General features: G+C 45.9%; 1 protein-coding gene across 3 annotated transcripts in view; it reads left to right on the top strand.

Annotated features, from left to right (window-relative positions):
• Positions 1-16522, top strand: part of FLT1 (fms related receptor tyrosine kinase 1) — a 108748-nt gene that overhangs the window by 90246 nt on the left and 1980 nt on the right. For 2 of the 3 annotated variants that reach the window (XM_071433988.1, XM_071433987.1), the window contains 12 exons: positions 2046-2159; positions 2928-3016; positions 4774-4933; positions 5350-5447; positions 5981-6103; positions 7167-7278; positions 8895-8994; positions 10302-10407; positions 10501-10631; positions 11003-11087; positions 11799-11890; positions 16368-16448. In XM_071433988.1, the coding sequence (XP_071290089.1) occupies positions 2046-2159; positions 2928-3016; positions 4774-4933; positions 5350-5447; positions 5981-6103; positions 7167-7278; positions 8895-8994; positions 10302-10407; positions 10501-10631; positions 11003-11087; positions 11799-11890; positions 16368-16448 (1291 nt within the window). The remainder of the gene's footprint in view (positions 1-2045; positions 2160-2927; positions 3017-4773; positions 4934-5349; positions 5448-5980; positions 6104-7166; positions 7279-8894; positions 8995-10301; positions 10408-10500; positions 10632-11002; positions 11088-11798; positions 11891-16367; positions 16449-16522) is intronic. The other variant, XM_071433989.1, reaches the window with a different exon arrangement.

Below are 16522 nucleotides of genomic sequence, written 5' to 3' on the forward strand. Positions count from 1 at the left end.
TTGTGCCCCCTCTGAACTGGCTGCAGGCTCATCACACGTTGCTCAGGATGCTGACACCCAGGTTGTGCAATGGATTTGCCAGCACTGTTCATACACCAGTGCTCATCTGAAAGTAAAATCATCCCCCAGCTATTCACTGCCACCTTTCTCATTGGAGCAGAAAGGACAAACCCCCTTGTTAATTTGAAGAGGGCTCTTGGGATGTTAGCAAGCAGGATGATATTCAGTCATAGCCTGCAGCAGCTGTGATTGAATTCCCTATCCCAGCATCCTGGTGGCATCCTTCCCATGTACTTGGCTTTCCCTTCTTTATGTGTGTAAGTGTGTGTAAGGATCAGAGGATCAGAGCAGGCTTTTTTTTCTTTTTCTTTTTTTTCTTTTTTTTTCTTTTTTTGCATTGCCCCAGGAGTTTATGCTGCGCTACCTATCTGTCTTAATCCCTGATTCCTTTCTGGTGCTGTTTCTCTGCCAGGACACATCCACTATTCTGCCAGTATGGCTTGGAACCCCAACACTCTCCCTTGACTGTGTTTGGCAATAGTTTGAATGAATCCATCTTAGCCAGTGGCTCCCAGCTTCACACATGCCTACTTGTCGTTTATCAGGAGATGTCTACATGTAAATTCCAGCCCTTGGAGTGGACTGCTGGGTTCAGGGGTTCTCTGTGCACATCAGCAGGTTTCTTGTGCCAGCCAGCACCACCAAGGAGCAGTGGGTGCTCCTGGAACAGATGGGAGCAGAAGGCAGCTACAAGAAGTTTTCCTGGTGGGATTCACACATGCATGTGCAGAGCAGAGGCTTGTATCTGAGTTAGTCACTCAAATGCCCTTCATTGGCAGTGGTGAGAGACAACAGTTCATCTCATCCTAAGGCAGATTCCTTAGGATGGAATGGAGATTCCTCCTGCATAAAGGGAACTGAGTCCTTGCTCAGCTCTGCTGACAATGAAGAGAGCCAGTAGTGACCAGATCCTCTCTAGGTATCTCACCCAGAAGCACAGGGAGCTCTGCCTCATTCCTTGTGCCCTCACTAGATTATCCAGGAACTCTGCAGTCATTCATTAGGCCTCATCCTCACAGAATTCCCATGTGGTGGAGGAGAGGTGTCACCACCCATACAAGCAAATAGCGGATCACCAAGTAGAAGACAAGTTTTGTCTGGGACACCAAGAAAAACTGCTTCCATTCAGATGTTGAAACCAAGCCCTTTAAGACCCAGCTCAAGGGTTTTTTCCACAGGACTGTTCTTCTTGCTCTTGGTGTCACTAAGCTGAAAAATTCCTTTTGGGCCTACACAAAGCAATATTGAATTTTCTTGTTTCTTAACAAAATCAAATCCTGCAGGAAAAAAAATTTGCTCAGAGGGAATGAGAAGTTTCACTCAACATTAAATAGAATGTTTGGATCTATTTGAGGGACTTACATGATTCCTATTATTATAGACCATGACTGGTAAGGGTGAGATGCAGTCACTTCACTTCAACCAGTTAATATTTACTTCCCTGGTCTATCTCCAGGCTTCCTACATTATGAACAGAACCAGGCAGGCATCACCCAGGGGTAGTTTATCTTTCCCTTATACAGATGGCTAAACTCGATGGCTACATCAGCTTCTGAAATACTTTGCTCTTGACACTGGCCCCTTAAAACACTGATTAGTTCAGGCTAGCATATAACCCTTAGGTAGCTGAAGTCAGAGCAGATGAAGCCAATTCTAGATAGACTTAATTATCGTATTGAAATCCCTTTTTATTTTTTCTTTCAATTTTTTGGCTGAAACATCAGAACTATCCATGTAAAAAAAAAAAATTCTCCCAGTTCTAAATAGGATAGAGTCTACTGGGAGGAAGTTGAGTGCCTGACTCTCTTTATGGGTTTAATTGCAACCAAGAGGATGCTGAGCAGCAAGGAATAGAAACAGGACATCAATACAAGAAGTACATCCACTAACAGAGATTATTTCAATGGAAAGCAATGAGAAGTGGTAAAGCTCAACAGGACCAGTACTTTGTCTTTTCACATTGACTTTTTATTTTGTATTTACAGAAGGGGCCACAGCAAGTGAGTACAAAGCACTGATGACAGAGCTGAAAATCCTAATCCACATTGGTCATCATCTCAACATTGTGAATTTGTTGGGAGCTTGCACAAAAAATGGAGGTAAAAAAATCTGCACTGCTCAGAAAATGGGTTTGGATTATCTCCCAATAACAGCCAGTGACCCACGTTGTTTTTCATCCAGAGGTCAAGTTAGTAACTTTTATGTTCGAGCTCATCCTATAGCTGGTGAAAAAAAGAGGAAAAGAAAAAGAGATTTTCAGTCTCTTAATGAAGTGATTAAGCATTTCCTCTCTTTAAACTCTCTTTTAGTATTAATATGTGAAGTGTGAATTTAGGAGTATGCCACTTGCTGTCCTTTATCTCACTCACTCCACTGCTCAAGCTCAAGTTAAACATGATCTGGAGAGGCTGGGAACAAGGGGTATCAGCTGCTGGCCCTGAACTATGAATCACAATGCAGCTGTTGTAAAATCCTCCATGATACCACACCAAGAAAATCAAAAGACCAGTATGGGAGTTTGTTTGTTTTAGATATGTCACCTATTTTAGTTCATCAAGTGTGTTTGGACTGTGGGACTCCAGTCTGAACTGCCCGAAGAGGAAACAGAGCATCCCTCAGGACCCAGACTCAAGACCCAGCTTTCCAAAATTAGGCCCTGCCCTAATTTCCAGAAGCAGTATTGTTTTGATTATGTCCAGTGTTCTTCAGGCAGCCGTCTAGCTCTTAGGATGTGTTACCAGTTATTCTGGACTCAAGCTGTAGTTAGGGCATGAAAGATTCTTTCTCAGAACTGATGCTTTATACCTTTTATTGCTTTATGCTGCTCAAAATGTTTGCTGTTTTATTCTTTTAATTTAATTGCCCAGGGCCTCTGATGGTGATTGTTGAATACTGCAAGTATGGGAATTTATCAAACTACCTGAAGAGCAAAAGGAATCTTTTCTGCCCTAACAAGGTGAGGAGGCAGATGGTCCTGGTAGGGTTCATCTTACCTGACGTAAGTGCTGGTGATGAGGGGGTCAGCTCTCTGAGCTGGTCTCCTCAGACTGTCTTCTACCAAAGTGGAGAAATGACTTTTGGGTTCATCTGACCTGTATTAATATTTGGTGTGGGATGTGTTGTGCCAAGAAAGGATTCACCTCTCCCTCCCTGACTGTGCAAGGAGACTGCTGTGACTAATTTGGCTGGAGCCATCTACAGCAAGGGGAAGTGGATCCTATCCAAAGTGTCCCCATACGCTCTTGTCCTGCTTTTGATGAACCCATTCCTGGTGAGCTTGAGGTCAGCAAAGCCAAAGGAAGTGGTTTTGCCCACTTATTTCAGTACTGCTGGGAGCACAAACAAGATAATACCAATGAAATCTCATGTCCCAGGACACCCTAATATTCAGAGATTTACAAGTAATCTTATTATTGTGTGAGGAGAAGAGCTATCAAGAGGAAAAGAGATTAGAGTCTTGTCCGCACATCCCACATCCTTCTGAATCAAATTCATTATATGTTTCTTATTACAAACCTAAATCCAAATGTCCCAGAAAATTCAAATAGTTCCAGAAAAAATCCTCCAAATGATCCAGGGCTCTAACATGAGACTTAGCCTGGATACAGAACAGCGGGTCTCCAAACCTCTGCTCAGCTGTGCCAAAAGCTCATTGGCATCTCAGGGATTTTTTTTGGGAGGGCTCTGTGGGAGAGCCTACTCGAGAGGACATGCCCCTCTGAAAGGCCTTTGCTGAGCCTCTGCTCCCAAGGCTGTCCGTGCTGCACTCCACACGAGACACAGCAACCGGCTCCTCCTACACGTGGCTCTTGGAGTGGGATGCTCAGCAGGGAGTGGCTGGGCAGGGTCTATGCTGAGTGGAGTCATTCCCATACCCCCTTCCCACACCCAGTGCTCCAGCACCCTTGGGAAGGTTGCCTGGGCTGGAAGGAGGTGGAAATTTGGCTCTGCACCAGCAGCACAGGGAACAGAGATGGTTGCAAGATAAGAGGAAAAGTAAGAGGGGGCAAGAGTAAGGCAGGCAGCCAGGCTGCTCCACAGGTAGCAGTGAGAGAGCTTCTTCCAAACATATGTCCCATTAAACCATCACAAGATTGGCCAAAGGAAGAAAGCATTGGATTAAGGCATTGAAGAGAGGCAGTCACTTCCAACAGCAGCTCTGTTTCAAACACCAAGTGCCTTTGCTCCTCATGGAAAGGGCTTACAAGCCCACACCAAACCCTGTGCAGGGACATAGAGACAGATGTCTTAAGCAGGTTGGGACCAAAAGCTGATGTTTGAGAGGTCTGGGATACCTCCATTGTGGGCACAACCTTCCCAATCCACTCTGTGCTCCTTCTCTGTCTGCTGGAGAGAAATGGGCCCTTGCAGATGCCTCATTCCAGGCTGAGATGAGGCACAGCCCAGCATTCAGGTCCTTCCATACACCCTGCAAATCCTCACTGTGGCAGAGATAGCCCATTGCCCTTGTTACCCTAAAACCATGTGCTGGTGCTCCCAAGACACCAAATTTCTGCCCTCTGGGGACGATGGCCTTGGTGGAGCACAGCTCTGCCACCAGCCCCTGCCCACCACAGTGGCACTGGACACCCCCACCCATGAGAGATGTGACCACCCAAGACACAGACCACCAGCCTGGCAGAAAGGCATCAACAATCTGCCTTGGTTTCCATTGCTCTGATGTAGCGTCTCTTCTCCTCCTTTTGTTTGAAGGACTCCTCTCTGCAGGGAGAGCCAATGAAAGACAAAAAGGATATTGAACCAGTGGAAAGCAAAAAACAAAGGCTGGCCAGTGTCACCAGCAGGGAGAGCTTGGCCAGCTCTGGGTTCCAGGAAGATAAAAGTCTTACTGATGTGGAGGAGGACGAGGAGGGTAGGTATTAATTCCTTCCTGTCCCTACGCAGACTGTGATATTTTTACAACATACTGTGAATCCCTGAAATTTTTTTCCTCATTTATCACCCTAATAAACATCCGTGGGAGATGCTCAGAGGGTCATGTCCAGAGGGTAAAAGATTTAAAAAAAGATTATTTCCAGGGTTACAAAATCTGACAGGAAAATGTGTGATTGTTTGTTCTGACTGCTCCTTATCTTTGGGGAAAACACAGCAGTGTCCAAAGCATGGGGTGTACAGCAAGCACTATTTTTGTTTCCAATGACAGTGGGTTGACCTTCAAATACCCCTCCAAAAAGACTGAATTTATGGGAATAATGGGTTCTGTAAGAAAAGGGGGAAAGAGAGCCTGTGAGCTCTCTTTGTAACAAACCCTGCTTGCCACCTCTGCAGATGCCGATGACCTGTACAAGTTGCCCCTCACTATGGAGGACCTGATCTCTTACAGCTTTCAGGTGGCCAGAGGCATGGAGTTCCTCTCCTCCAGAAAGGTGAGTTTTGCACTGAGGGTTTTTCACTGCAGAAGGACAGGATTCAGAGGTGAAATCATGTCTACATTGTAGTGATACCTTCCTTGGGAGAGGTCCCAAAGGAAGAGCTGTTTTCCTCTTGGCATTATAAATATAACTGTGTTTATTCAAGCATCCATAGTCCATAAACACAGGATCATGACTGAAGGCAGTGGGTCAAGCTCATTCATTTGGGGAAGATCTTTTGGGTGTGGTAGGTTTTTTCCTAATTTCAACATATATTAGGGCGCTCCCAATGATTCAGCTCTTTCCCTGCAAATGTCAAAGGGCTTACAAATTTGTCACTTTCTGGACTTAATAATTTAAAAAAAAAATACTGCTGTTTACAGTAATTTCATGTAAACTACAGGCCACTTCCCTAAAAAATTAAATAATAATAATAATAATAATAATAATAATAATAATAATAATAATAATAATAGGATATGAGAGACAGGAAATCTGTGGGCAGGAATAAGGAAATGCAGTTTGATTGTGAAACTGTTTTATTATAGTGCATTCATCGTGACCTGGCAGCCAGAAACATCCTTTTATCTGAGAACAATGTTGTGAAGATCTGTGATTTTGGCCTTGCAAGAGATATTTATAAGAATCCTGATTATGTGAGAAAAGGAGATGTAAGTCAAGATGCTGTTTATTTACCCAAATGTTTATAACATGTCATTTCAAACTGTCCACCAAAACGCTCTGTAGATGTTCACATTCCCCGAATTTAAGAGCTCAAAAGCTGTTGGTTTTTGTGTGAAGATGAGCTGTCCAGATGTGTTGTGGGTCTGGGAAGCATTTCAATCCTCAGGCATAAGGCTTAGACATGCTAACTGCTTCACAGCTTTGCCCTGTTAATACTTTGGTTTTTTAGACATTTCTTGGCTGGCTCACCATAACCCCCTTACTTCGCAAACTTCCTCCAAGGAAAACAATCCCTCCAAAAGAAGGTGTGTACCCCTCAGTGCTCCTGGTGCCCTGAGCAGCTGAGCAGGACTTGTTCCTCCAGCACCTACTTGTTTTTTGCCCTCACTGCAGAGAGCAGGCAGTGACTGCCCTGCCAGCCCCTGCTGTGAAGGGCTGGGCCAGCAAACTGTGCTGGCACCCACCCATGCCTTGGAAATTTGGTGTGGGCATTGCAGTCATGCAGAGAGTCTCTTTCTGGAGGTCTCACCCATCTGCCAGCCACTCCCACATCTGTAAATAACTTCCAGGGTTTACAGCATTGCTAAGTAGCTGGGAAATGTTCACACAGCTTTGGTACTGCTCAGGAGACCCTAACAAGCTGTGCTGATGTGCTCCTGCAATTCTGGCTCTGAAAATTTCACCCCAAATATCTCCAACATTGTTACAGAATGGTTGGTGCTTGGATGCAGGGCTTTCTGCCCTGTCTCTATGATGCTGGCAAGAGACCTCTGCTCCTACACACTCCCACATCCCTGTAAAGAAAAGGCCTGGTCACAGGTTTCCAATGTCTGGTGTTTTGTGCCACACGTTTTTTAAAAACAGCCTTTTACTCCAACAATTTGTTAAGCGTATGAATGAGTGTGGGTTTATCTTGACTGCCTGTAAGGAAATCCCACAGGTTCCTGCCTGAATGGTAATTATTTACATAACAATATATAGTTGATTCATCTATGATTAAAATCTTTCAGGCTTTGAAAATAATAGTCAGATTTGTCCCTTTTACTCCAGGCTCGACTTCCTCTCAAGTGGATGGCTCCTGAATCCATATTTGATAAAATCTACAATACAAAAAGCGACGTGTGGTCCTTCGGGGTCTTGCTGTGGGAGATATTTTCCTTGGGTATGTTAACTCTGCACCCCAGGAGCTTGAAAGGAGTGGGGACTCCAGCTTGGGGAAAACATCCTTTACCTTCAATGATCTTTTGGCAGGTGTTCCAAAAAGACCTAAATCAGAAGCAGAGGGATTATCGTGCCCCTGTGAACTAGAAATTTTGGTGCTTTTAAGAGCACTGAAAGTTCATTTGCCAAGCTGAAAGCCTCAAAGGATAGCACAGCTGTCTGAGAACTTTACCAGCTACTTCTGGCATGGGCAAAAGCTGGCACTAAGCTTCCCACTTTTCCCTGTAGAAAGCCTTGGCAGAGGATGCAGGGCAGCACAGCCAGAGCAGTCTCAGTGCTTTGTGTGACTGATGGCACTAGCAGGAAAATCAGGCAATTTTTAAAGCATTTTAATCGAATGTAGAACCCTGTAGGATAACAAAGAGCTGTGATTCTGGGTCACCAGCTGCCCAAGACCAAGGCATCACCTCCTGTGCCACAGACAGCATGCAAGACACCACGTGCCATGAGCTGAGTGCTCCCTCAAATCCTTCTTATTCCTCTTGTGGGAGCAAGGGAGCCAAACCCACAGTTTGAATGTCTCAGATCCTGTCACCCCCATTTCCAGCCCAAGTCCAGGAGGTCCCCCCAGCCCAGGGGGATCCAGCACCCCCCTCACCCAGGCTACTGGACACAGCAGGCGAAAAGCATCTGCACTGATGCTGCACAATGAACTAGAGCATGCAATCTGAAAATAAAACCCAGTGAAGCCTTTTTTTTTCTCCTTTCCTTCATGTGGAAAAGGCAGGATACAAGATGTACACTGAGTGGGAACAACAATGACTGTCAGAATAGAAGAATCTTAATTGAGTTCAACACAGAGGCTGACAAAAGAGGCAAACAGCAGAGGAAACAATACTATACAATTCTCAGGACAATCAATCATTTATTAGTTTAAATACATGTTGTTGGTCAGCCTGCCAACTCTTGTGATTTTATGGTCAGCCTCATAATACCTGCTATTTTTTTCTTAAAGCCCCAGCTCCTTGAACCTGGTGACTCTCTGACTCTATGAAAGGTCCCTTTTTTTTTTCCTTTCGTTTTCCCTTTTCCTGAATTTTTTTGTCTACAGAAAAAAAAAGTACCAACAATACAATCAGGCTGCATCTGAGAAACACAGAAAATAGAAAAACAATGCAAATGTACTGTGACCTCATTTAAAACAATTATTTCAATTTTTTCAAGGTGATTTGGGGCATTTGGGGTTTGTTAATATTGTCCTCACTAGACTTTGGAGTAGTCCAAACCAATAGAAAGATCAGACTTGGCTTTTCAAGGGATAGTGTTTGAATTAAATTAATGTGCATTTTTTCTATTCAGGCTAGGAAAGCACCACCAATAGTTGTGGTCTTGATCTTGCCCCCTCCTCCAAAGACTGGGGCTTGGAGCACAACCAGCAGTAATTCCCTGCCTGAGGCAGCCAGCAGAGCCAGACCCTGTAGTGGGGACACTCCCTGACCCCCAGCTCTGCAACCTGATGATGCACACCCCTAGGGAGAGTTTGAGGGAGATCCATAGGGCCACAGTGAGGTCACAGGTACTCAAGGCATGTATCTATTCTCCCAATGTCACTTCCAGGTGCCTCTCCTTACCCTGGAGTCCAAATAGACGAGGATTTCTGCAGCAGGCTGAAGGAAGGCACAAGAATGCGAGCCCCAGAGCAAGCGACCGAGGAGATGTAAGATGCCTTTGCTTGCCTTGGGTACCAGCCCTCCTGGGCTGCCCTGCAGATGATGTTTCAGCCTCTAAAAGTACCCTGTGCCAGCCTAAGGAAAAACAATCCAATCCTCCATCGGTATCATCTTGTACACCCCCCATCCCTGGCTCTCCCAGAGGGTAGGGGGCAACAAGGACCTGAGCCCAGTGCACCACCGGGGCTGTGCTCTCAGGGAAGCTGAGCAAGGAGGAGGAGGAGAAGGGGGAGGAGAAGGAGGAAGGTCATTCCTTGCTAGGTTTAATATTTACCAACATGCACAGAGATAAGTGCTGGAGGAATGTGACATTAACATCGTCTTGACTTAGGATGTGACACTGGAGGCTTCCTTGCAGTCACTCGGGTAAGGAGGGTCCACCCTTTCCTGTACACGGTGTCTGATGGCAGAGGAAGGTGACAGGGACCCGCAGCTGCCCCGCCCAGGTTGTCTGAGTCCTCACTGCCATGTCAGCCGTCACTCCCTTCTCCCCCATCTTCAGGTGCAGCCTCAAGCTGCTACTGCATGGCCAACGCCTTTTTGGAGACCAAGGTGGGTCAGGACAGAGCACCTTGCCTGGGAGGCCATGCAGCACACTGAACATTCACCCTGTGACACAAATCATTGAGGACCATGAACATGTCCAGGGTATTTTATCTCTGGAGGCAAAATCGAGTACGTGTGGGTGTCCTGGTGCCTTCCCAAGTGCTATGTCATGACTCTAAATAGCAACACTTACCAAAAAATAGTTCTAGCAGAAGAAAAGGATGCAAGCGAGCCATGCCTATCTGGGAGTATTGCTCATTGACTAATTTTATTATCCTAGTGACAGTAGATAAGAGCTTTTTTTTTTGTCTCTTCCACATATTTTATTGCAGGAAGGAAAGCTCAGCTCTACCAATACAAGGAAGTGACACATCCATATAAGTCATCTTAGGATGCCTTTAGGATACTTTAACCTAAACATTGCCAGTTAATAGATGTTTAATACAAAGGTTTAATGCTTAATTAGGAATGAAAAAAAGGAAGTATGACTGGTTGGCTGAATTATCCTTTTGATGTGGTCTTCTGGGGTGTCGCATGAAGGTTTTCTGTTTTTGTGGGAAGTTTAGTGCTTTACTTTTAGGAAGAGGCCTCAATGGTGTTAGAGAGAATCTTTGTAAAACCAAGCAGGTTGAGGAATTACCCCCCTATGTCTGTCTATTGATGACAAGATGTCAAAGACTGCTGTGCTGCATTGCATTAAATGGAGCTGTAACCCCACCCTGTGCTCACTTTGCTGTTGTCCTCACAGTTACCAAATCATGCTGGACTGCTGGCAGAGCAATCCCAACGACAGGCCACGGTTCTCCGAGCTGGTGAAAAAGCTGGGTGACCTGCTGCAAGCAAATGTCCAGCAGGTATTAATGTCACAACCACATGCTGTCACCGAGGCAAGGGCAACTGGCCACGTGGACCAAGGAATAAGGCTTGTATTTCTTGTTTACATTTAGGAAGGTAAAGACTACATACCCCTCAGCACAATATTTACAACAGAAAATGGGTCTCCCCCTGCATCTGATGCTTTGTGCAATGAAAATTTTCCTGTTACAAGCTCAAGCTGTGGAAGCACCGAAAATGTCAGGTGAGATAAGCAAGAATAAGACTGTGTGTGTTCGTTGGGGTGACAGCTCAGTGCATAGCCCAGTTTGGATCTGGGTGGGAGAAAACACTCAGAGACAGCCCACAGGTGGCCAGTTGCTGAGTCTCCCTCTGCTGTGGCTCTTTAGAGTGCCCCTGCCCAGGTCACAGGGCTCAGGCACTGTGAGAGGCACAGCTGTGCATACCCCAGGACTGGGGAGTGAGATTTGGGTGGGGTCTGGTTAACAAGCCCCTTTTGCATGACCTACCTAGAAGATAGCTGGGAGCTGCCCAAAGAAACAGATAAATACCCAACACTTCCTGCTTGTGCACTTCATACTCACCAAAAATTGTCCTCCTTCTCTTGTTGAACAGATACATAAACACTTTCAAAATAAACCCCCCCCAGCGCATAAAGACATTTGAAGAGCTTCCCATGAAGGAAACGCTTGTATTTAATGTAAGTGACTCCTGGGCCAAATGATATGCCAGGTATTTCTTGTTATTTATGTGACAGATTTATACAGGGATAATCAGGATGAGGGGGGTTACTGCTTTGTCAGCTATAACTGATACAAGGTTAGCTGATTAGCTGTACTTGCAACAAGAGGTTATCCCACTTCCCTACAAATTAAGGTCAGAGATCCTTTCTGGCCATGCCATGGGCTGCAAACACTCCTTCCCTGACATGAAGTGGTCAGTTCCAGTAGGTGTGCAAGGTTGGTAGGAACAAGACCTGTTAGCAGATGGACAAGCTGGAGCCATGTCTAACAGTGGGACACACACCCAATCCTGGTAGGGACAGGCATGGATGAGAGGCTGGGGCAAGCTTTTAGTGACTCAGTAGAGGGCTTTAAGCAGCAGGAGATGGGAAAGGCACAGTGGTCCTCACAGGGTTAAACAGGTGGCTGGCCAGAGCCTCAGACTGCATGTAGACACTTTTCTTCCAGCACCCTGGATTTGCATTAATGTTACCTGCCTGCTGCACCCCAAGGCACAGGTGGTTTGGAAAGGCACCATTAAATACCTCTGTGCACAGAGCTGCTGTCTCCTAGAGCTGCCTCAGTATCAATGACCAGAAGGATGCTGGAAATCAGACCAAAGAGGAACTGAGTCCTTTGTAAAATACAGTTAACACCTCACAGGACTGCATCTCTCTTTTTTCTTCAAGGATTATCAAGCAGACAGTGGGATGGTGCTGGCTCCAGAGGAATTGAAACGCTTCACGTGGACAGGCAGCAAGCAGAAACGGACACTCTTTGGGTCTGTATTTTACATTCCCTTCTTCTCAGGTTTTAGATGGCAAAGGAGAATTCAAGGTCCTTGTGCTAAATAATGCCTAAAGTAGCTGAGGTGGCTCCAGTCCCTGCAAACACTCCTGCTGAGCCCAGGGTTGGTTTAATCAGCAGTCAATCATCTTCCACACCTATGTCTTTGAAGAAGCAAATAACCCTCAATGCCTTCGATGCACATCAGCAATACAATTTATTAGCACTTATTGATCCACCTAATGCTCAATTTAATGCCAGTGTCAGAGAGCACTGGACTGAGGTAGGAGGCAGGTAACTGTGGGAAACAAGCCATTAATAATAGGGGAGGAGGAATGTGTGGCTGTGAAGGATTTGCAGTTGTTTCTGCAAGTCCCAAGGGCACCCCAGCTGGGACAAGGCCCCCTGTGCTTGTTTTTGCCCTTCTTTTCCATGACTCAGCTAAGCACGGCCCATTTAACACCCATGGGCTCAGGATGCTAAAGTGGCAACTTTACAATAGATGGATGTGAGGGCCTCACTTCTCTTCCTGCCTTTAAGCACTTGAATATATTGGCCATCTTCCTCCACCTAATTCCTGACAGCTGCCCAAGCAGGGAACTAGGGCTGCTCTAAGAAATGGGTTGCACTGACATGAACTCTCTGTAAATGGGAAGTGTTTATTTTCTCAGCGCCGGCGCTGTATCAGCTCCCAGCCGCTGCAAAGCTGGCAGTGTCCTGCTTTCAGCTCACTGCTCTCAGCCAGCCCGGAGACTGCCCAGACCCAACCCATCGTTCATCTCACACTGGCAGGAGGTCAAGGCCAGCCTGCCATCCTGCCAGCGCCAAACTTGTCAGTGCTTTGCAGTTGGGCAGCCTGGGAGGTGTAGCATTGTCTCAAAGAACAATCAGAGCTGCCTGAAACGTGTGGTCAAGGCAGAGAGGCCTCGCTCCATGACAAATTCCAGTGACCTAGAGGGCGGTGGTTGAAATGCGTGTAGGACAGAAATACGTGTGGGAGAGCGCGTGCTCAGGGGGTTGGAAAGCACGGCCTGGACAAACGCGCTGCTGGCAGCAGCCTGCAGTGGCAAAGCTGCTCATGCATGGCAAAGCCACTCCGAACAAATGCTGGGAAACCCTTTCTCCTGCCTTGACCTTTCAGAAAATAGGCTCCTGAGCAGTTTTATGGTACTTCAGCTCTGTTGTGGCATGCTGTCTTTGGAGGAGCCAGGGACTATAGAGCGTATGTGGATATTACAGGGTTCCAAAGGATGCCATGTTCTCTAGATGTGGTTTAACTCATTTCTTCTCCGTGTATTTCTGAAGGCTACTGTAGCCACACAGACAACATGGCAACCTCCCTAAATGAAATTTATGAAAAGCCTTTTTTTTTGCATAGATTGTGCCCCAAGCATCCCCCTGGAAGTGCTTTAAGGGACATCTTCAAATACAGAAGAAAAAAGAATACTTGCATAAGAAAAAAGAATTGAACTGAACAGTGGCTGCTAGAATGTAAATCCTTGGGAAAACAGAGTGGTAGAGTGAGATCATACAAGGTCATCTGGCCTGCAAGCTAAACAAGTGGTACTGTAGTGTAGCACTGTGCCAAAAAGCACTCATGGATGTGAATGCAGGCAGTGACCCTTCAGTCTGCACACATTCCTAAAAGTGGTAGTATCTTAGCTAAGCATCCTTTACTGAAAATTAATTGGAACAGTAACTAAATACCCCTAAAATTTGTACTGAGCAAGGTGGAGCCTGAAGGGGTTTGAGACATGGAAACTGATCTAAGCAGATGTACATTCATGCTTCTTCCCTTGCATCGCAGGCATCCTGACATTTCAGCTTGGCTTTTCTTGCAGGGAGCTGATTCAGGTTGCCAGATTGTCAGAACAGTTTCTGAGTGAGCAGTAGCAGCTCACTGTCAGGGCAGCTGGTGCCAGCACCAGGCTGAGGAAGGGTTTCACCTTCCCCTGGCAGCAGCTTGCCTACGGTTACGTCCCTTCGCTGCAACAAAGCCTTAGAAGAGTCAGACTGAGCAGAGCTGAAGAACAGCATAGGGTGGGTAGGAGCCAAACCCAGAGCACCCTGCCTGTTTCCAGAAGCACTCCCAGGGTTTGTTTCAGAGGGAACTGACTGCAGTAGAGAGCCAGCATGTGCAGCAGTGCTTGCCAGGCCAAAGGCAGAACAGAGCAGGGAGCCAACCTGACAGTGCAGGGGTACCCCACTGACCCTGGCGAGGCGCCTCCTCTTGGGCTTCCACTTCTCCTGCCTAGGGCAAGGCACTAATGCCACAGCTCACCCTTGGTTTCACTATAGGAAAGAGCATCAGCCTAAACCCTGGTGAGCTCCTTAGGCCCAGGTGGTGGCCAGGAGCAAGAAACAGAAATGGTTGCAACGTGTATTGGACTTGCTAATGCCACTGAGATGAAAAATTATATTCTGAGGAGCAGGAAGAGAAGTGGGTTTTTGCTAATATAAGGCCTTAGGCAAAAGAGCCCGGTAGAAAGGTTTGGGGGCAGTTTTCTGAGCTGTGCTCCTTTGCAGGAAGAAAGGATCCTGAGTGCAACCCTCTTCAAGCTTTTCAGTAGTGGTGAAAAAGCCCAACACAAGTAAGCCAAAATCCTTGGGCTGAGGCAAACCCTTGAGTCAGTGTAAATTACAAAGCCAGAAAAACAGCAAGAATTCCACCTCCTGTGAGCTGGAACAAGCATTTCACGAGCTGCAGCCAGCCTCTAACCTCACTCTGGTCCTGAACATGGCAAGAAACCAGCGGCCATTTCCTCCAACAAACAATCCCAATTAAAGACCAACTAAATACAGTTTCCAATTTACATTCCTAGATTGGCAAGAAGATAGTCCACAGCTACAGAAGCCTTTACTGACTGTAAACTCAGACTCAAAATGAAGCCTGACTACAGATGCCAAAACCCCTTGAGCTCCCTCAAAGTTTTTTGTGGGAATGCATGCCCAGGTACAGCAGCGCACTCCAGATAAAATTAATAGATGCAGCTCTACTGGTACAAAGGTCTATTAAAGCAGAAGCCAAGTCTAGCTCACAAGAAAAATCTCAGGATGCAAAAGCCTGATGATGATGAAAGGATCAAAGCATGACAGTTTTTAAGACTCACAACTTGTCATGCACACTCCACTTTTGCCAGCTCCTGAAGACTCACAATTACAATGTAAATCACAGAGGCATTTCTCTTTAAACCCATCACAAGAAGTCCATTGCATCTGTGACTAACCTTGTCATAGTTATGGAATTTATGCCAAGGCAAGTACTTCTCCATCTGCCAACAGATGCAATATAAAAATATGGGATGCATCTGCAATCCTCATCACAAGGGCTCTTCCTCAGGAGCTCCATTCATCTACTAATAAATGCAATGGGGTGGTCTTCTTAGGGAGACCTTCCAATTTCCTACAGTAAGAAGAGACAGAGACCACACTCCTTAAAAAACCACACAGGTTCTGAGTTAAGAATTTGAGAAACTGTGACCTCTAAGAGGAACTTGTAATGGTCCTGTGCCACTAGTTCTGTAGTTAACTTAAAGACCTAACAATGCAAAATAAAATGAAAAGCAAAACCCTGGGCTCTGCAAGCCTCAACAGATGTTCTCTGAATGTCTTATTTGGAATTCAAGACTAGGGCTGCCAACGTTTCTGACCTTATAAATGAAGAGGATTGTCCATGAACTTATAAAAATACAGGGAGGAAATATAATTTTAGACACTGTGGTCCAACATGTTTACTTTAGGATTTCACATGTAAACAGTGATGGAAAACTGCTCTGGCTTGTCCTTTGTCTACAGATAAATCTTTGGTATTCAAGTTCAATGGTGTAAAAATTCTCTTTGCCCTGATTTTCATTACTGAAAGAGCCCTTTTAAGCACTGCAATCTCTGAATATGGGTGAGAAAGTGCCAAAAGGCTAACAGTGCCTCTAAAAGTGGCTTCGTCCAGAAGACATTAAACCCCTCTTAGTAAAGGGCATCTTATAAACGGCAGCCTACAGGATAACTAGTCCTTTTAAGGGACAGGAAAATTCCAATTCAAACCAGCAGTTCACGGCAGCTGCCAAAAGAAGCCAAAAAAGAGCAGATAGCCAGACCTCATGCCCTTCCTCACAAACATCAGCCATTTGCATTAGAAATTTATCCCAGCATTAGGCTTTGGGAACACCTACACTAGTAGTTTTCTACTTTTGCCTCAAGGTTTGAGACCTTCCACCACTTCAGTCCTGCTCAAAAACCCCTGTTCCCTTAGGAAGAAACATTTTGGTATGGAGATGCACTGCCTCACCACAGCAGAGCTGCCAGATACTCCCCACTATGTGACCCTGCAATAAAGTCTCACTCCCCAGCACCTGCCACAAATGAGCAATTTGAACTTAGGCTGAGCAGTCCAGTACTCCCCCCAAGCAGCAAGACTGATAGAATGCACAAACACTTTTAACAGTGATGCTCACTCCCAGCACCTCTGTTCACAGGGAACACAGGAGGTCTCCTTCACTCCTCTGTTCTGCACTCCCTCTGAGCAAGTCCATCTGCATCAGTGCCCCTCCCACCATGTAAGAATTAACTTGTGACCTAGCTTTGCTCAAGTCACTAAACCAAAAATCCTTTCATGGTAAGAAAGCTCACA

This window comes from Agelaius tricolor, unplaced genomic scaffold (genome assembly GCF_023055355.1).
Source record: "Agelaius tricolor isolate 1412-34295 unplaced genomic scaffold, bAgeTri1.0.p SCAF_9, whole genome shotgun sequence".
Lineage (NCBI taxonomy): Eukaryota > Metazoa > Chordata > Aves > Passeriformes > Icteridae > Agelaius > Agelaius tricolor.